This window comes from Scylla paramamosain, unplaced genomic scaffold (genome assembly GCF_035594125.1).
Source record: "Scylla paramamosain isolate STU-SP2022 unplaced genomic scaffold, ASM3559412v1 Contig9, whole genome shotgun sequence".
In the NCBI taxonomy this organism is placed as follows: domain Eukaryota; kingdom Metazoa; phylum Arthropoda; class Malacostraca; order Decapoda; family Portunidae; genus Scylla; species Scylla paramamosain.
Genome location: NW_026973674.1, coordinates 210364 through 230538, shown reverse-complemented (window position 1 = coordinate 230538; position 20175 = coordinate 210364). Strand labels below are relative to the sequence as shown.

Sequence of the window (20175 nt, the reverse complement as noted above, 5' to 3'; positions counted from 1 at the left end):
TGGAATTGTTTGAAGTTCGCGCGAAAACATCCGCTCTTCACACCATCTAAATTGTGTTATACTCCTTATCCAAGCCTACTAACCCTAGGAACACTTCAGAACTACAATATCTTAATAGTATAGTGCGGAATCATGCCTTTACACGCTTCAGTTACGCTCTAATAAACTCCTTTCAATAGCGAGATAATATGAGCAGTCAAGTGAATGGCATCTACCATCACCATGACAACGGGTCGTGAATAGCCAATCCCAGCCCGCCATTTCATCCGGGACCTCAAGATGGCCACACTGATACAATATAGTTTAATTTCCAGCCAAGATCAGAGTTAACCGAGACATATATGGTGGATAAAAAGCTCTTAAAAATATGGGTGTTCCGAGGAAAGTATACCACTAGGGAATGTGGGTTACATTAGTAATGGAGGAATATTTTGACAGCAGACGAAACTAAAGGTACAGTTACTAGTTAGTGTTTTTGTGTGTTTGTATGTGTGTGTCGTGGAGGAGTGATCTGTTCCCCGGGCCGCCGAAAGGCAAAGGCCCGCGTCACTCCAACGTGACAAATCTCAAAAAAAAAAAAAAAAAGAGTGATCTGTGCCTGTCCATGTGGCTGTATGACGAACCAGGCGTGAGTATTCAGCATTTGACCAAACACACTCACGCAGAGACTGTCCCTTTAAACCTTCGTCCCTTTAAATCTTCGTCCCTTTAAACCTTCGTCCCTTTAAACCGTACCCAAACAAACGCTTTCGATTCGCGTAGGCAGACCAGGGCAGGCTAACTCTCTCTGACCGCGCCATGTGACGTATTCTTAGGGTCATATGCTTCTAGTGAGAATAACTCGCCGGCTAGGGAGGCTGGGAGTGTTAACTGGTTATTTAACAGAGTAGAAGATGAGAGAGAGACTGGGATGTGTGATGGATGAGTGACAGGGAGAAGGGTGTAATCTGTTTGACGTAAGGGTGACAGGCTGTGTGCGTCCGTGTGTACATGTATGTGGGTGGGTGTGGGTGACTGGGTGTGTGTGGTGGGTCAGTGTCCGTATGTATGTGTGTATTACCCTTGTGAGACCCGCTCTGTGTGTATGTGTGTGTGTGTGTGTGTGTAGGGAGGGAGAGACACGTGAGTAAAGAAGGGAGGATGGGGGTCAGGAAAGAGGAGAAGGAGGAAGAGGGCTGACTGGGTGGAGCTCTTAAAGATAGTATTCAGAAATTACGTGTTTTCTTGACGGCTTCGCTGAGTCACTATGTTAGGGAAGAGGAAGAGGAGGAGGATGAGGATATAGAAGTGATGTAAGCATAGGTAGGTTTTAAGTTAGTGTCGGTAAGGTTTAGGTGAGGTTAGTTAAGAATAGGCGATATTAGGTTAGGCTATGTAAGTTGAAGTGTATTAGATTGTAAGGCTAAGTAAGGTTAGGTGAGGTTAGGTTAAGATAGTGTGTTAGGTTAGGTAAGTTAAGGATAGGTTAGACTAGCATAGTTTAGGTTATATTAGATGAATTTACATTAACTTGCATAGGTTAGATTAGATTAGATTAAAGTAAGATTTGGATGACATAGGTTACGTTAGATCATGTTAAGTTATAGCAGATTAATTAGGTTAGTTAAGGTAATTGAGTTAGCAAACATTGCATTAGGTTAAACTAGCATAAGTGAAGAAGTTAAGTTAGATTAGGTGAGGAATTATTAGGTTAGATGAGAGGAGGTGAGGTTAGGTTAGATTAGGTGAGGTTTGGTTAGGTTAGGTTAGGTTAGGTTTGGTTAGATTAGGTGAGGTGAGGTTTGGTTAGATTAGGTTAGGTGAGGTGAGGTTTGGTTAGATTACGTTAGGTGAGGTTAGGTTAGTTTAGGTGAGGTGAGATTAAGTTAGGTTACAGTGAGGCGTCTTGAAGTCATGAGAGACATTGGCGGGGACAGAGGTGGTACCTTGCCAACTCCACCAGAGAGAGAGAGAGGGGGGGGGTCAGACTACTGCTTCATTTAAGGACTGTCTTTAGAATTAGCTTCCCTATGTTAATGTGTTAGTTTTCATATTTATTAAGAGAGAGAGAGAGAGAGAGAGAGAGAGAGAGAGAGAGAGAGAGAGAGAGAGACAATATGGTGTAAGTAAAGGAACTAAAAATGTACTTCAAATGGCTTGATTCTCTCTCTCTCTCTCTCTCTCTCTCTCTCTCTCTCTCTCTCTCTCTCTCTCTCTCTCTCTCAATAAATATGAAAACTAACACATTAGCATAGGGAAGGTAATCTTCGTCCTCATTTACAGCCAACCCCAACCATTGCTAATATAGACTTCACTTTCATCCAGGTAGAAAATAAATCTTGTAAAATAACATTAGGTCTCGTCTATCATCCTCTAGTCCAGTCACCCGCTACGGACAAAAAGCTTTGACCTTATTGCAGACATTTGCTGCATTAATAATTGCATAATTATGGGGGATTTTAATTATCCAGTCACTCTCAAGACATCTTTATTTGTTCTACAACCACATCCAGTCTTAGAACTGGGAAGAAATTGCAAAATGCCAACTTTACATCTTGTAGATGGTTATAAAGGAGCATGCATTGCTTCTGATGCTGCTAATTGTTTTGTTTCACAGTGAAAGGCTTTAAATGTAGTTGGAAAATATCATAGGAAAAAATTGTAGTTAATATTGGATACAAAATATCAAAGTAAGATTAGCTAAAGAATTTTTAATGTTGGGAATAGTAATCCATATATATATATATATATATATATATATATATATATATATATATATATATATATATATATATATATATATATATATATATATATATATATATATATATATATATATATGGGAGTACATTTTTTGTAACGGTGTGAATGATAAGATTCCACTTTTCAGTGTTGCCACGGTGACGGTGGTGGTGGGCATGATACAGATGCAGGAGGTGGAGTTTGTGCCCGATGGAGACATGCACCTGGACAAATTGTGTTGGTCATTGGTCAGACTGGAGTTTACATGTGTACCTCCTTCACCATCATTGGTGGACACTTCACCATGAGTGTTAGTGAAATGTGCTCTCTTTCTTACTTTATTTGTATATCACAAAAATTTAAGGCCAGTTAGTTGTCTAGACTTTAAGTCTTAAAATGAGAAAATCAATCTACATAATTTTTTAAAAGCAAACAGTTAAGGCATTGTAAAGTAAAAGTCAAAATATATTTTGGTTATTATTTTTTTTTGCAATCAACAACTTTCATGTAGAATTAAATAAATACATTCATCAAACTTAATATCATATTTAATAACAGCTAGAGGTACCAATTTGCAGATGTCTATGGAAAATTTGTATGATAATCTTGTGCCAACAAGAAAGGATACAATGAATGATGACTTATTATTGTAAGAAATCTTTCAGAGTTGTTGTTGTGTACTTCCACATTCCATGGAGACAGCTTTTTCCTTCACTTTTCAGCATTTAAAAAGTGATAATTTCAACAGGATGCTTGAGCTGTCACGGTGCTGCTGCTGTTGTCTGCCATCATCCCCCTGACACAGACCACCCTGCAGACCACCTTCATCCTGGGTGCCACACATTTATGGTATCATTCAAAATGTCCTTCAAAGAAACCCCTTTGTAATCCAACACACTTAGCCCATTAATCCTTCCATTTCTCATCAATTTGTTCAACATTCATATTTTTCCCTTATAGGGTTGAACAATTTTCATGGGTTCAGAGCAAAAGGCTTCCTCATTCCTCCCCAAGGTATTCTCGGATGGTAAGCAGGTTTGACTCTGGAGCAAACCTGACCAAGGGCTACTGCCCAAGGCTACAGAGGTTCCTCTCCCTGAGGCTGAATGCACCATGTGAGATGGTTCTGTTATGTGGATGAATGTCATGGTGGATAGCAGTGCCACCACATTCCTACAATCATCCATCACTCCACTGCTCAAACGCTTCTGCAACCAATGATAGGTATGCTGCCACATTCTGCATGGTCTCCTTGGCTCTCAGATAAGGATACTGTCAACAGGTTTGGGATTGCCAAAAAATCATAAGGAGCTACATCTGAAAAGTCCAGAGAGAGAGAGAGAGAGAGCGAGAGAGAGAGAGAGAAAGAATGAGCAAGAGAAAGAGTAGGATGAAGCAAAGGAAGAGTCAAGAGGGAGGAAGAGAGAGTAGGACAAGAAAAAACAGAACAAATAAATCCCCTACACGTCTTGTCTCCATTCACACAAGCCATGAAAAGCTTGTCCATCCCTGAGTGCTCAGAAGCAGTGTTCCACTGATGATGTGGAAACTTGAGACACCCAATCATTTAATGAGCTTTAGTAGGTTTTGTCACCAGTCTTCTGTGTGTCACTGACTACATTTTGAAATTTTTATCTGTTCTATTTAATTTTGTGTGTATGTACACAATGTTTATGGTCAATAAACTATTTATAAAACTATTTATCTGTGTGAGTAAGATAAAAGCAGTTATTGTTATTATTATTATTATTATTATTATTATTATTATTATTATTATTATTATTATTATTATTATTATTACACATTTTCCTCCTTGTATTTAAATATTATTATTATTATTATTATTATTATTATTATTATTATTATTATTATTATTATTATTATTATCATGAATTGTTCTTGTTTATAAATAAAATACTGTAACTGATTATTATTTTTTTTTATTCATTTAGACTCTCTCTCTCTCTCTCTCTCTCTCTCTCTCTCTCTCTCTCTCTCTCTCTCTCTCTCTCTCTCTCTCTCTCTCTCTCTCGAATAAAATGACTGGTGAGGAACTCTAATAATTAAAGTGCTAAAAATTACATTAAATTACGAGAAATAAGACAAATAATTAATGACACACCTAATAACACAAACAAGGAGTAACAAACAAAACTTAAGCCAGAAAACACGAAAAGATAAAACTATCATATAAAGAAATACGAAGTTAAAAAAAAAATCATGAATATCAAATAAATAACTCACATATAATCAATAAACTCGTAAGGAACAGTAAATAAACAATTAAGCCGTTCATTGCAAGGGCCACAGTCAGAAAGTGAAAAAAAAAATGCTTAGTTAAATACCGAGGCTAAATAAAACAAGGAATTAGACAAATTACAAGTAATTAATAAATAAACACATAAGGAATAATGAATAAACAAAAATTAAGCCAGGAAGACTATTATAATTATTGCAAGGAGACAATATGTATGTATGTATGCATTGTATGTAATTCGAGGTTAAAATGGCTTAAATCTGACCAACAGCAGGCCATAAGTGAAGGTGTTCCTCAAGGCAGGGAAGGGGGGGGAGCAATGAATAGGGGAGGGGCTATAAACTATTGGGGGGATAACAGTCCCAATGACTATTAATTAATGACGCATCCAGTTTAGCGTGTGTGTATTTTTCGCGTTGTGATAATTTAAAGGTTTCCTCGCATTTTTATCTTTATTTATTTATTGATTTATTTATTTTATTTATTTATTTTATTTTTTTGGCAGGTGCTATATTTGTTGAGTGTTTTAAGTAACTGTGGCTCATTGCATCAAAACTCCATTCATTACCTTCGTGGGAAGGTTCAATTTGGCAAGGTTTTTTTTCGCATTTTGGGTTTTGTAGTAAATTATGCATTTTCTCATATTTTTCTTTGCTGGTATTGTCCCTTCCACGCCATATATGATTGGAAAGTTGGGGGCGCCTTCCCCCACCCTCCACTGCTACTTTTTTTTCTTAATCAGTCAGTCAACCAATCAATCAATCCCTTCATGAATCATACCCATTTCCAGGTGTCACCCCCACCCATAGATCTCTCATTCTGTCATGTATGAACAAATGCTAAGGGCAAGCTGAACAAGTACAAAGGGCAAGCCAGCTGTCTCTTTTAATATTCTTGCCTGAAATAAGATTATAAATGAGGGTCTATTAATCATCCATTAAATAATCCATTTTTATTGCTTTCTCATTCTTCTTCCTCTGTGTATTGTTAAATTGGATGGTTATATCATTGTCCCTTCCTGTGTTTTAGTGTGCCATTACCTGTCCTCTCTTCCAGCTGATATTTAGTTTGTACTAAAATAGACTGGCATAACTTTACAATTTATACACAAATAACAACATAAAGCCAATAATGCATTGAAATTATGCATGATAGGAGTGGACATTTCCACTCTACATCATTAATGAATGCATGATGAGACGCACACTATTACAAAGCTAATGAGTTCAATACAAACACTCAATAACAAATTCAATAACTTTATTAAAAATAGCAATCTTTATAAATCATGAAACCAGAAAACTTTAAGAACCTGGGGCTATAACATCAAATGCACAATAATGCAAACACTTTTTACACACACACACACACACACACACACTCTTTAATGATATTTCCTAATATACAGTATAATTCCAGAGAGAGAGAGAGAGAGAGAGAGAGAGAGAGAGAGAGAGAGAGAGAGAGAGAGAGAGAGAGAGAGAGAGAGAGAGAGAGAGAGAGAGAGAGAGAGAGAGAGAGAGAGAGAGAGAGAGAGAGAGAGAGAGTGATGAACTACCTGGGGTCATAAATGCAAAGTACAGGTATCAGTCAGGCAAAGCATAGTGCTTGCCTGTCTCATATGGAATGTAAAAACATGGCTTCATATCATTCCAGACCAAGGATTATGGCCAAGTTACCAAGCAGTGCTGAGCAAAATCCAGTAGAGTAATATTCAGTATCATTGAATTACTGACAAAGTAAAGATCATTATGTGCAATGATACTCACTACCTAGGAGCGCTTTGGGTTACTACCAAGAGTCTGACCATGCTGGCAGAGATGGTTAGGCTATACATTACATACTTCTCTATTCAAATCAGTCAGCTGATTAAATGGTGAGTTAAACCATTTTGATAATCTAAATCATATTAAGGCATTGGATGAGACCTGGACAGCTTGGGTCAACACCATACATAGGTACTCCACTACTCTGTGGGAGACACTTGATTGTGGCAAGAGTCATCACAATACCAAACACCATCCTTGACAAAGCACAGCATGGCCCACTCATCCACAGGAACCCAGCCATCTCTAAGGAGCAAATCAATGCTGCCCAGTGTCACTCCCCATCACTTTTAGGGAATAAGAAGTAGATCCCACCCCAGCACCATCTTTACATAGAATATAATACAGAGGACAAAGAAGGAATACAAACAGGGCACATGGTATGGTATAGAACACCAACCCTCACTTTTGGAAAACCCCAGCCACTCAGTAGGAGACCAGCCAGTCACCATGGCTATCACCTGGGGATTCTTAGGAACAGGTGTTAGGTATAGAATGAGAGATAAAGAAAACTCCCAATACATTTCAAGTCTATACGCAATACAATTTCAAGTCTACATAGATAGACAAAAAAGTGTTCATGAATTAAACACAATATTGTAAGTTTTAAATGTTATGTGGTACCTTAGATAGATGGACAGGTCTTAGGAAGAGTATTTTGTCATATGTATGAATATATATGACTGTATGACATAGATGACTGGTGAAGTAGATTTTGTCCCTTATCAGAGTGGTTGTGTAGCTGAAACAAATTAATGATTATCAAAACTGAGACACATTTGAGCTGATTGGTGAATTACAGTTTCAGAGTGGATACGGCATACACTGGGATGATAAAACTACTGCAGTCATAAAGTAGATGAAAAAATACTGTGGGGAGGAATGTAAAGCAGTAAAATATGCAACAAAAGAAAGAAAGAAAGAAAGAAAGAGAGAGAGAGAGAGAGAGAGAGAGAGAGAGAGAGAGAGAGAGAGAGAGAGAGAGAGAGAGAGAGAGAGAGAGAGAGAGAGAGAGAGAGAGAGAGAGAGAGAGAGAGAGAGAGAGAGAGAGAGAGAGAGAGAGAGAATGATGTGACATGACATCTTTAAGTACAAATGAGTATATAGTAACCATACACTGATACTTGTCCCCTTATACAGTGATAAGTTTACCCAAACACAATGGACACGGATGGAACTTTTGGAGGCTAAAGTGCTCCAGGTGACTGGTGGACTCCATTTCATTGCGGAGGTCCAGGATTCTCTGCACAGTTGGGCTTTTGGTGTCAGTGGAAGTGGTGGCAGTGTGGCAGCAGTAACAGTTTTGGTCTTTTTTGGTGTTTGAGGCGCTCGTCAGCCACCTTTCCACTGCTGGTGGGTGTCTCAGACTCACTGGTTCCTGTTCCACATCAAGAGTGTTAGCAGATGCCACTTGTATTTCATCTACTTAGTACATTACATCATTACATAAATAACTGGTGTTATCTGATATTAAAGTGCTAATGAGCAACATGCCACAGAAATCTGTTTATTTCAAGAAAATTATGAAGATAATAATAATGTTTTGTTGCACTTCATAAGATGGCTCAGTTTTTACTACTCACCAACACTGCTAATGATAGCAACTGGACTCTTAAGGACGCTGCTTATCTTCTCGAGCTGCTCAAGGTCATGATCTGCTTCCTTTTCCTGCACCAGCTTTGATATCAAATCCTGCAGGAAACAACTGTGTTAATTCACATTTTGAATAAATCTAATAGATGAAATTTCACTTACAACACCCTTATGTGTCTCTGGTGACTCATGGAGGACAGATACATCACCTGAGACTAAATGGTCAGTGAAGAAGTTGACCCTTGATCCTGGCTAATCACATTAAGTACATTAAACACTCCTGTTAACTAATAAATGAGGGGTAGATTTCTCTGGAAGGTTACATTACACCGTTTGAGATGCAGCAGAGATCACTAACCTGCCAGCAATTGAATAAGAATTGTGTGAGATGCAGCAGAAATCACTAATCTGCCATGACATGAATAAGAAGTGTGTGAGATGCAAAAGAGAGCACTAACCTGCTGAGTGGTTTTGCTTCATTTCCTCTCATTCATGATGGAGGCTGGCAAGGTCTAACTGGCGTTCTCGAGCTTGCTGCTTCATCACTCCTCGCTGCAACTGGTAGATGGTGAAGTAGTCACCTGAAAAAGGATAAAATTCTTCATTAAAAGACCAAGGAAATGGCATAGAGTAAACAGTAAACACTTCCTCCACTTCACTTTTACAGATGATTCAGTTGCAGCTTCTATTCAAGCTCAGTTCCTCCCAATCTTGTTGTTTCTCCTGATAAAACAATAAGTTTGTTTCTCTCAACTTTTCTTAATACAGCCTCAATAAACAAATCCAATAACAATGCTTTTATTTTGTTATTAATTCAAAAAATTGAGCATCAGTGAGGAAAAATTATTTGCTTTATTATTAGAGAATATAAACTTTCTTACCTTTTGGTTCAGTTATGACATCTTCAGACAACTTTTCATGAGCAAGAGATTCTCCCAGCAGTTTGTTATACTTATCGCTCTCACAGTCTAGCTGAACCTGAAGACTGCTGCACTCACTCTCCAACCTGCTAACCTCAGATGTCAGTGTAGCCACTTGACCCAGCAATTTCCCCTTGGTATCTGTACCTGGAGGTGAAAAATTGATGCAACAGAGGGCCAGACAAGAATGACCAATGGAAGTAATTAGACGTAATGTAAGAAGTGGGTATAAGACTAAGGGAAATAGAAGGGCAATGGAGAGAGGGTTAGATGCACCAGAAATGTCTGTGGAGCCAGGAAAAATTTAAACTTGTAACAGAGATAACTAAGAGCAACTGTGAATGAATAAATGTGATGTGGCCTCAACCCATGACTGGGAAAATGCAAAAGCAGCACCTCAGACACCAGGACCATGATGACTGGCAGCTCACAAAATTATCTGCTGGCTTTTGTACTCCTAGTCACCACAGGAGGCTCATCCACAGCTAATCCTATCAGCTGATCATCTTGGGTGAAGTAATTGTTTATCAGTCTGGCTGTTGAGTCCTGATGCAGAGATGTGTGTGTGTGTGTGTGTGTGTGCACTTTGGAAAGCCTCCCTCCATGGAGAATGTCAGTTTGATATACAAATATATATTCATGTGGATGGTAGCTCACATTTAGCTTCTGAGTTCTCACATGAAGAGGTGCCATCCTTGTCTTTTTCCTCTGAGGGAGTGACTTTATACTCTGTGATAAGTGCATGCAGCTCACTATTCTGTCTTGTGACGTCTTTGATTTCTATCTGTGAAAGACACAAGAAGGCAGTAAGTTAACTTGTTTAACATGCCACATCATTTTATATATATTATGCCAAGTTTAAACAGGAAAGCCTCACCAGAAGCATCAACTAAAGACCAAAGTGATTAACAAATCTTTCACTTTACCAGCCTTAATGACAAAAACTGCTGATGTAGCATCCCATCCATATCCTGCATGTTTACACCTTCATGATTCCCACACTGCATCATTTGTTCATGTCTTAAAGACACGGTCATGACAGAGTAGTCCTCACACTCCTGTCAGTGCTCTTCTGCATACACTTGAGCCTTGCACACTCCAAGCATTCCTTCCACTCATCCTTCCACATCTAAAGCACCATAGTACTCTTTACCCATTTTTAAGGAAACTGTCTCCGTGCATAAACAAACACACAACCTCACGTACTCCATGTATTGTTTTCAGTAATGATTAATCTTACAAAGTACACCAAACTAATATACAAAGACACTTGTGGTACCTTTGAAAGTTTGAGCTTATCTTCTAGTTGTTTAATCAGCTCTGTCAACGTGATATTTTCTTGAGCAAGGTGGTCGTGGCTGAGGCCATTCTCTTCAAAGTGGCTGTGGTTGTGGACCGTCACCAGCTGACCACTAAGGGACTCTCTTCTCCCACAACACAGTGATCTTGCGCTCTTTCTGCAACGCCTTTTGCCTGGTGAACAGCGTGGCAAGTGCACATACATTAGAACAGTATGTGACCAATGATGCCTCCATTCTACATTGCCATGACAAGAATACAGGGCTTTACTGAACATAAACCAATGACGCCTCCATTCTACATTGCCATGACAAGAATACAGGGCTTTACTGAACATAAACCAAGGATTCCCTCCTCCTCTCTCTAAGGGTTATGGTTCTCTCAACAGTTACAGCGTGGTGTGAGAGATGCAGTGCTGTCAAGGCTTTACTATTTACAGGAAGCAACACACCAATAAATAAATGTTACTTTGGAAATGAAACTGAATAATCAAAGGCTTTATATCTCATGAACTTCCCTTCTTTAATAAACTGTCTTCAAGCTGACAGACTCCAGTAGTATTGCATCTTAGGAATATTCTACAGCTGATTTCATAATAACTGCTCTCTAAAACTGACTACATGCCTCCTTCCCTGCCTCCTATAGACTCTACTCAACAATTGTTGTTATTCTGTTGATGCTGGTGTGACAGTTAACCAGTATATTAATTCCTTAGTTATGTACACTCTAGAATGGTGGTTCATTTTATCTACCAGTGATTGGAATTCCCAGCTTCTAAGTATTACATTATTATTTGTTGATTGGTACCATTTGTATGCAATCAGAGAAAGATTTCAATATAAAAACATATCCATGTTACTGTTACCTTTCAGAATGTAAACCAAAATGAAAACTATGTAAATTCTTACTTTAGATTTGTTGTCATTTCATTGAATGATGTAATTTCTTGGTTCTTGTGCTTCTTCAAATGCAGTCCCTTGTCTGGTTTCTCTGTCAATTCTAATTTCTTATTGCTCTGTGGAAAAACAAAGTGCAAATGTTTAGGATGAACTGATTCAGTAGTATTGCTGTTCACAATTTCTGCAGGAAGTTTACTCCATATATTTACTATACGATTAAAGAAAAAATGTTTGGCCTTGTGGGATTTAAAACGTTTGGGTATAATCTTGAATCCATTATTTCTTGTTAGGTAGAATGAATGAGGAGGAGGAGGAGGAGGAGGAGGAGGAGGAGGAGGAGGAGGAGGAGGAGGAGGAGGAGGAGGAGGAGGAGGAGGAGGAGGAGGAGGAGGAGGAGGAGGAGGAGGAGGAGGAAAGAGAAACAAAGATAGGAGGGAAGGAAGAAAGGAAGAAAAGGGAATAAGAGATTAAGAGAGAGAGAGAGAGAGAGAGAGAGAGAGAGAGAGAGAGAGAGAGAGAGAGAGAGAGAGAGAGAGAGAGAGAGAGAGAGAGAGAGAGAGAGAGAGAGAGAGAGAGAGAGAGAGAGAAACACACTAAAAAGTAATAAAGAATAATAATAAACTAAAAGAATCAATCTCTCTGTCTCTGTCTCTCTCTCTCTCTCTCTCTCTCCCCCCTTACCCTCCCCTCACCCATCTCTCCTCCCCATCACACTCATTCATTCATTTCCATAACACACAGGCACCCATTCCTCCATCACCCACACACCCCACCCACTCTCCCCAAAACCCTTACTGCAGTCTAGTTCCCTTCCTCCCTGCCTCTCACACACTCACCCAGGGGTCGCTCGAGGGTCTTGGAGGGCGTGTGCACTATTGGAAGGGAGGTCCGAGGCTTCACGTTCCTGCTGCGCCCAGTGGAGAAAGTCTCAGCCTTGCTCATGATACCTGGGTCGTCATCCCAAGAGGAACTGTTAGCGTCCGATTCTGCGGAGATAAAAAGGAGGAAGTTAGCCTGGGGAGAAGGCGTGGGGAGACAAGTGACAGGTGTGGGAGTGTGGAATGGGGGTGGGAGCTGATGTTAGTGAGGTCAGGATATGGGAGGGGGAGAGAAGGGAAGGTTAGTTTGGGGAGATGTGTCAGTGAGGTAGAGGGGTTCAGAGGGGCGTGGGGAGCAACAGGGGGAGGAAAAGGTTAGTGTATTGGGAGAGTAGGGAGACACTCAGGAGGGAGAGAGGAGAAATAAGCAGAGATTGAATGAGGGGGGAATGGAGAGATTGAGGAGAGAGAGAGAGAGAGAGAGAGAGAGAGAGAGAGAGAGAGAGAGAGAGAGAGAGAGAGAGAGAGAGAGAGAGAGAGAGAGAGAGAGAGAGAGAGAGAGAGAGAGAGAGAATTATTCATAACTTCTATGATGTCTGGAGGAGAGCTAGGAGGAGGAGGAGGAGGAGGAGGAGGAGGAGGAGGAGGAGGAGGAGGAGGAGGAGGAGGAGGAGGAGACAATCATTCACATTATTATTCCAAAACAACCTGTTGACTCTCTCTCTCTCTCTCTCTCTCTCTCTCTCTCTCTCTCTCTCTCTCTCTCTCTCTCTCTCTCTCTCTCTTCCTCTTCCTTAATTTGCAATTATTCTTTACTTTTCCTCTTCCTTTTTCTTCTTATCTCCCTCCTCCTCCTGTTCCTCTTCTTCTCACCCTCCTCCTCCTCCTACACCTTCACTTCCTGATCTTCCTATTTCTTCTTCCTCCTCCTCCCTTTTTTTTTTATTTCCTTTACTCCTCCTCCTCTTCCATGTTCTCACTGTTGCATTCAAGCCAATCCACCTTCCCCTCTCCCCTCCCCTTCCATCAATCACCCTCTCCCCACCTCTTCTTCTCCCATCATCCCTTCCTACCCTTCCAACACATAATTTATAACACAGCCAACCCTCTCCCCTCTCCCCTCTCTCCTCTCTCCCCTCTACTATCCTTTCATAAGAACATAAGAAATAGGGGAAGCTGCAAGAAGCGACCAGGCTTACATGTGGCAGTCCCTGTATGAAATATACCTACCTTTTTCCACCTATCGTCCCCATCCATAAATCCGTCTAATCTTCTCTTAAAGCTCCCTAATGTTTTAGCACTAACAATGCTAACGATGTGATTACTGAGTCCATTCCATTCATCTACCAGTCTATTTGAAAACCAATTTTTTACTATCTCTTTTTAAATCTAAGTTATTCTCTTGAACCCGTTATTTCTTGTTCTATCCTGGTTGCTGATCCTAAGAATTTTGCTTACATCCCCCTTGTTATAACCCTTATACCACTTAAAGACTTCTATCAGGTCCCTTCTTAACCTACGTCTCTCTAAAGAATGTAAATTTAACAGCTTCAGTCTCGCCTCGTAAGGAATACTCCTCATCCCCTGTATCCTTTTAGTCATTCTCCTCTGTACTGATTCTAATAGACCTATATCTTTCCTGTAATGTGGGAACCAAAACTGCACAGCATAGTCTAGATGAGGTCTGACCAGAGCCAAATATAACTTTAATATTACTTCGGGCCTTCTACTTTTAACACTCCTAAAAATTAATCCTAATACCACCCTATTTGCCATGTTTCTGGCCTCTATACATTGCTTTCTTAGACGGAGTTCAGAGCTAACTATAACCCCTAAATCTTTTTCATACCCTGAACCTACCAGAGTTTCGTTGTTTATTGTGTACCTACTGTGTGGGTTTTCCTCTACCTACACTCAGTACTTTGCATTTGTTGATATTAAACTGCATTTGCCATCTGTGTCCATTCGTTCATCCTATCTAAATCTGCCTGCAAGGTGATGGCATCTGATCTACCTGTCTTTGTGTCACAGCATGATCCAGATATAGGATGTCATAATTATCACCATTATCTGCTGCCTTGTACACTTTACTGTAAAAAAATTAACAAGTTTGTCAGGCAAGACTTCCCCTTCGTGAAGCCATGCTGTGATTGATTTATCAAGTTATGTTTGTCTAAATGCTCCCTAATGTTCTTTGTTGTTATTGACTATTATTTTACCTACAACAGAAGTTAAGCTAATGTAATTAGACATTAAAGTATTATCTTCTTTCTTAAAGATGGGTACTACATGTTTGTCTAAATGCTCCCTAATGTTCTTTGCTGTTATTGACTCCATTATTTTACCTACAACAGAAGTTAAGCTAATGTAATTAGACATTCAAGTATTATCTTCTTTCTTAAAGATGGGTACTACATTAGCCTGCCTCCACATTACTGGTACCTCACCTGACTCCAGTGATTTCCTAAAGACAGAAACTAACGGCTCACTAATAACCTCTTTGCATTCCTTAAATACTCTGGGATATATTTCATCAGGTCCTGGTGTCTTGAACATTTTTATCTATCTCCTGTTCCACTATCTCCCTAGTTATGGAAATATCTGTCAGCTTCTCATTCTCATCTGCTGTGAACACCTGTTCACTATCTGGCATATCCTGCATGTTTTCCTGGGTGAAGACAGTTAAATAACATTCATTCAGAATTTTACTAATCTCCCCCCCAGAACTAACCAGCTCCCCATCTGCTGCCTTTAATAGACCTATTGTTTCCTTATTCTTTGTCCTGTATACCTGATAAAATCCCTTGGGGTCCGTCTTCGCCTGGCTGGCTACCTTTAATTCATAACTGCTTTTAGCTTTCCTCATTAACTTCCTGATTGTTTTAACTAATTCATTATATTGTGGCCTTAAAACCTCTTCCCTTGTCTTTATATACTTAAATAAACACTTCTTTTCTGCCCTATATAATGTTTTAACCTTGCAGTCATCCATTTAGGGTAATTTCTGTGATCTTATTGCTCTCTGCGGGATGTTTGCTAACTGCCCTGTATGCAATTTATCTACAAAATATTTATAAGACTCATCTACATTAACTTCACCTAATCTCCTCATCTTGGCCCCTTCTATCCTCTCCACTCCCTCATCTACTTACCTCAACCTCACCTCTCTCATCTCAGCATGACCTGCTCCTCCAACATAAACACATCTACCCCTCTCTCCCTCCTCCGACCCTTCAAGACACATCTTGCCTCCTCTTGTCCTACACCCTCACACCTCACCTCACCTCCCTCACCTTGCCTTATCTACCTCACCCTGTGTCCGTTGCCAGTCAACTCCTTGGAGGTACCCTTTTAATTCCTCAAAATCTGCTCTCCTAAGGTCAGGTATTTTACTAGTGTTTTTTGTTCCTAAAGGTTTTCTCCCATTTTAATTTGTACCTAATTTCCCACTGGTCACTGTTACCTAGCTGTCCTCCAACCTATATCTGTGTGCCTGCTTCCTCCCTGTTAGTTAGCATTAAATCTAGAATATTGTTTCCCCTTGTGGGTTCTACAATTACCTGTTTTGAAAAAATTATCCTGAATTACCTTAAGAAATTCCTCTGCTTCCCTGTTACCCACCATCAGGCTCCAGTCGATATTCATAAAATTAAAATCTCCTACCACACATACCTGACTGTACCTGCCTGCTCTATTTATTTCCTGCCAGTGAGGTGTTAATTTCCTTTGTACTGTTAAGTGGCCTGTACACTACTCCCAGCGCTACTGACTGTGATCCTTCCTTAATATCTACCCATATCGACTCTGTTTTGCTAAATGTTTTAATTCTACTGTTAATACAACACTGTAATGTGTCCCTAACATATAATGCGATGCCTCTTCCTCTCCTGTTTTTCCCTGTCTTTATAGAATAGTGTATAACCATCTATCTTAACTTCTGGATTAAATACTTTTCATGAAATATCTAACCAAATTTCTGTCAAAGCAATGATATCAAGGTTCTCTACACACGCCATTCCTCTAAGCAAGTCTATTTTATTCAGAATAATTCTACAATTCATGTAGTAAACACTTAAGCTATTCCTTGCCTTCTCTGAGAGAGAGAGAGAGAGAGAGAGAGAGAGAGAGAGAGAGAGAGAGAGAGAGAGAGAGAGAGAGAGAGAGAGAGAGAGAGAGAGAGAGAGCCATTTTCTGTCTATGTCCGTGTGTCTGATTGTCATTCTATTTGCTTGCTTGTGCTCTCTCTCTCTCTCTCTCTCTCTCTCTCTCTCTCTCTCTCTCTCTCTCTCTGTTATTGGTCATTCCTTCCAATTACCTCTCTTCCTTCTCTTTTATCTTCTTCCTTCCTTTCTTCCTTCATTTATTTTCCTCTATTTCCTCCTCCTCTCAACCAGTAAGAAGAGGGAGATTAGGAGGATGAAGATGATATTAGAGAGAGAGAGAGAGAGAGAGAGAGAGAGAGAGAGAGAGAGAGAGAGAGAGAGAGAGAGAGAGAGAGAGAGAGAGAGAGAGAGAGAGAGAGAGATTAAAATAAAAAAATAACTATATTAAGAATATTTTTTCGGAATTATGAATTAGATTTTTTCTTTTTTTCTATCTTCTCTTCCTCTTTTTATCTTTCCTTCCTCCTCCTCCTCCTCTTTCTCCAGTTCATTTCCTTTCTTTCTTTCTTTCTTTCTTTCTCTCGCTTTCTCACTGTTTCTTTTTTGCCCTTGCTATAATCATTCTTTGTCTTTCTGTGTTTTCATCTCTCTCTCTCTCTCTCTCTCTCTCTCTCTCTCTCTCTCTCTCTCTCTCTCTCTCAAAGAAACAAACAAACAAACGTCTTTTTCTTTCCCCACTCTTAACTCCCCAAAACTTTCACTCTCCCATTTCCATCTCTTCAAATTTCCTCATTCTCACCACATTAACACCCAAAACACCCCCATTATCACCCCAAACCCTCATTAAGACATCCAAAAAGCCGAAAACACCCAAATCACACCCTCATCCACCCCATTCCCCATTCACACCCACAAAAACAAATTTACCATCCCTTTCACCCCAAAACACCCCAAAAAACACACCATTCACTCGCTCATCACCCCTTGCCTTACCGAAGGACCTGGCATCGAGGGTCTTGGAGGAGGGGAGCGGGCTGGGGGGAGAGAGGCTTGCTGTTTCCCCCACCCTCCCTGCAGAACCCCGTGGAAGACGTCTCTGCTTCGCTCATGATCCCAGGGTCGTCATCAAACACTGCCGCAGGGGGAGAGTACCCGTTGCCCTTGCCCTGTGGGAGATGGGGAGATTAGTGGGGGGATGAAATGGGGAGGTTGGGGAAAGAAAGGTGATGGGGAGGTGTGGTGAAACTGGAAGGTTGTTTATGATGGAAATGGGGAATCAGAGGAGCGGATGGGGAGGTTAAAGTGGGGAGATTAGTCTGGAGAGGTTGGGAGAAGGAAACTGAAGGGAAAATGTGTGCTTAGTTTAAGGTGTGAGATGGGGAGGAGATGGGGAGACAGCATTAGGGAGAGGCTGGGTGTGTCGCGAGGCCTGGTGACGTACACTTTCCACAGCAACCATCCTCGCCTGGTGATTCCGGACCTCCTACGCAAGCAGGTTGCAGCCCACCTCCATGCAGGCCACCAAGGTATAGACTCGATGCTCAGGAAAGCGCGACAGGCAGTATACTGGCCTGGCATTGAAGGGGACCTGAGGCACCATCGCAACTGCTGTGACACGTGCAACATACAACCCCCTGAGCCTCTCCTCTTCACTCCGCCCCCTGACTATCCCTTCCAGCAGACTGTGGTGGATTTGTTCCAGCTGGAGGGACACGACTACATCGTCTATGCAGACAGGCTCACGGGTTGGCTGGAGGTGTCTCAGCTGCCTGATGGCACAGAATCAGGCAGAATTAAGGATGTGGTGCGTCACCACTTCTCGAGATGGGGTGCCCCAGAGCAGCTCTCCATGGACGGAGGTACCAATCTAGGAAGTGAAGAGATGAAAAGTTTCCTCCAGAAGTGGGGGTAGGAGTTCGGGTGTCCTCGGCGCACTTCCCACAGTCAAACGGAAGGGCAGAGGTGGCCGTGAAGTCCGCCAAGAGGATACTACCGGGAAACACTGGAGGTGATGGCAGTCTAGACAACGATAAGATCTCTCTTGCCTTGCTCCAGTACCTTAACACACCTCTACGGGACATCAATAGGTCACCGGCTCAGCTGGCAACGGGCCGCCAGCTACGGGATGGATTACCATCAGTGAAACGGAAGCTTGAGGTGGACAATTTTGGGAGGAGGACGCTGCGGCAGCGGGAACGTCAGATGGCGGACCACCACAACAGAGTGGTGGCTGACAGGAACGTCACACGCTCCCGCGCGCCTCTTGCGCCTGGTGACAGGGTTCTCCCAGGACCACCAGCACGGCAGGAGATGGAACAGAGCAGGTATCGTCATAGAAGCAAGCAAGGGACCACAGGCAGCATCTTGTCAGACTCGACGGTAGTGGCCGTATCTCCCTCAGAACGCGGCAACTCAGAACGGCTGCAGTGAGTTGCCATGCTCAAAAAGAAGCACTTAACCACTGTATTGCTGTGTTACGTTACCATTTTCTTCATTGACACATATAAAAACTTAATCCATCATTTGCTAACTGTTTCCTGTAAGGCTTCCACTGCGCAGAGGGGAGAATGGAGCCCACCAAGACGAGCGACTCCGGCAACACATGAATTACACGTTAATTTCTGGCAAAATGAAGCAAAACACTGCAGATGTGTATAGAGTACTTCCCACTTAGTATTACTTTAACTATCAAATCCCCAAGCCTAACTCGTGGGACACCCTGCATATGGTATTACCAAGGTCCATCTACACTGGTCAGCCAGCCCAGCGGGGAGGAGAGGTGATGACGTCATCCCCGCCACACTTCCTGCGCCACCCCAGGACAGCTGACTTTTGGCGGGATGTTCGGGCACTTTGGCCTGACGCCTCAAGTTTGCTGTTGTTTACATATCGCTTGTGGACACTGGGCTAGCTGGAGTGTTCATCAAACCCTCCACAGTGCTGTAAACAAGTAAACATGCCGAACAATTGCTCAGTGTTTGGATGCAAGACACGAAAACAAAAACAGGTTTAGGTCACTTACCATATGGCCTTCCTGCCACGTCTTACAACACACACACACACACACACACACACACACACACACACACACACCATCAACAGAAAATCAGAACACACTCACCTCGGGGTCCATATTATTATTGTTCGGCGTTCCACTGGATGAGACAAAGACTAGAGGTGGCGAAGGTGGGGGGGTACATGGGGTGTGGTCTCCGTCAGGCACCACCACTTCACACAAGTCCTCTCCTCCGTCTGAGCTGTACCCTATTGGGGGGAGGGGGAGAAAGGCGGAGTTGGTAGTAGTAGTAGTAGTAGTAGTAGTAGTAGTAGTAGTAGTAGTAGTAGTAGTAGTAGTAGTAGTAGTAATAGAAGGAGGAGGAGGAGGCAAACACAAACGCCTAAACAAACAAGGAAACACATTTAGAGATGAAAACACTCGAATATACAAGATTCTCTCTCTCTCTCTCTCTCTCTCTCTCTCTCTCTCTCTCTCTCTCTCTCTCTCTCTCTCTCTCTCTCTCTCTCTCTCTCTCTCTACCCCATACACGCATACGTCTCACCCAAGTTTTTTTTTTTTCTTTTTAGTATAAACAAACAAAATTGCATCATCGCTTCTTCCACCAATCAGTTGCCACCTAAGCCAACTATTGCTGACGTCACCACTTCCGCCGGCCAATCAGAGACCATTATATTTAACCTGCTTGAGTCATGGATGTGAGTTTAGTCTGTGTGTGTGTGT

At 41.4% G+C, this 20175-nt stretch overlaps 1 protein-coding gene and 2 long non-coding RNA genes across 4 annotated transcripts; 2 read left to right on the top strand and 1 right to left on the bottom strand.

The window, feature by feature from the left end:
• Nucleotides 1–267: 267 nt before the first annotated feature.
• On the top strand, nt 268–4615 carry LOC135096912 (uncharacterized). Of its 2 annotated transcripts, none has more exons than XR_010265161.1 (3): nt 268–453; nt 2870–3031; nt 3470–4615. It is a non-coding gene; the product is annotated as an uncharacterized LOC135096912 (long non-coding RNA). The 2 variants fall into 2 exon arrangements; XR_010265160.1 differs by lacking the exon at nt 268–453 and adding an exon at nt 471–628 and having other exon boundaries at nt 3470–4614.
• Nucleotides 4616–6458: 1843 nt separating this feature from the next.
• On the bottom strand, nt 6459–17468 carry LOC135096908 (uncharacterized). Its single transcript, XR_010265154.1, has 9 exons — nt 17430–17468; nt 12352–12501; nt 11525–11631; nt 10597–10790; nt 9975–10101; nt 9279–9464; nt 8856–8978; nt 8388–8496; nt 6459–8182 (listed from the first exon to the last, which is right to left on the bottom strand). It is a non-coding gene; the product is annotated as an uncharacterized LOC135096908 (long non-coding RNA).
• Nucleotides 17469–17811: 343 nt separating this feature from the next.
• On the top strand, nt 17812–18866 carry LOC135096926 (uncharacterized protein K02A2.6-like). The gene is made up of 2 exons (XM_063998701.1): nt 17812–18295; nt 18337–18866. The coding sequence occupies exons 1-2, from the start codon at nt 17812–17814 to the stop codon at nt 18864–18866; spliced, it is 1014 nt and encodes a 337-aa protein (XP_063854771.1).
• Nucleotides 18867–20175: the final 1309 nt, after the last annotated feature.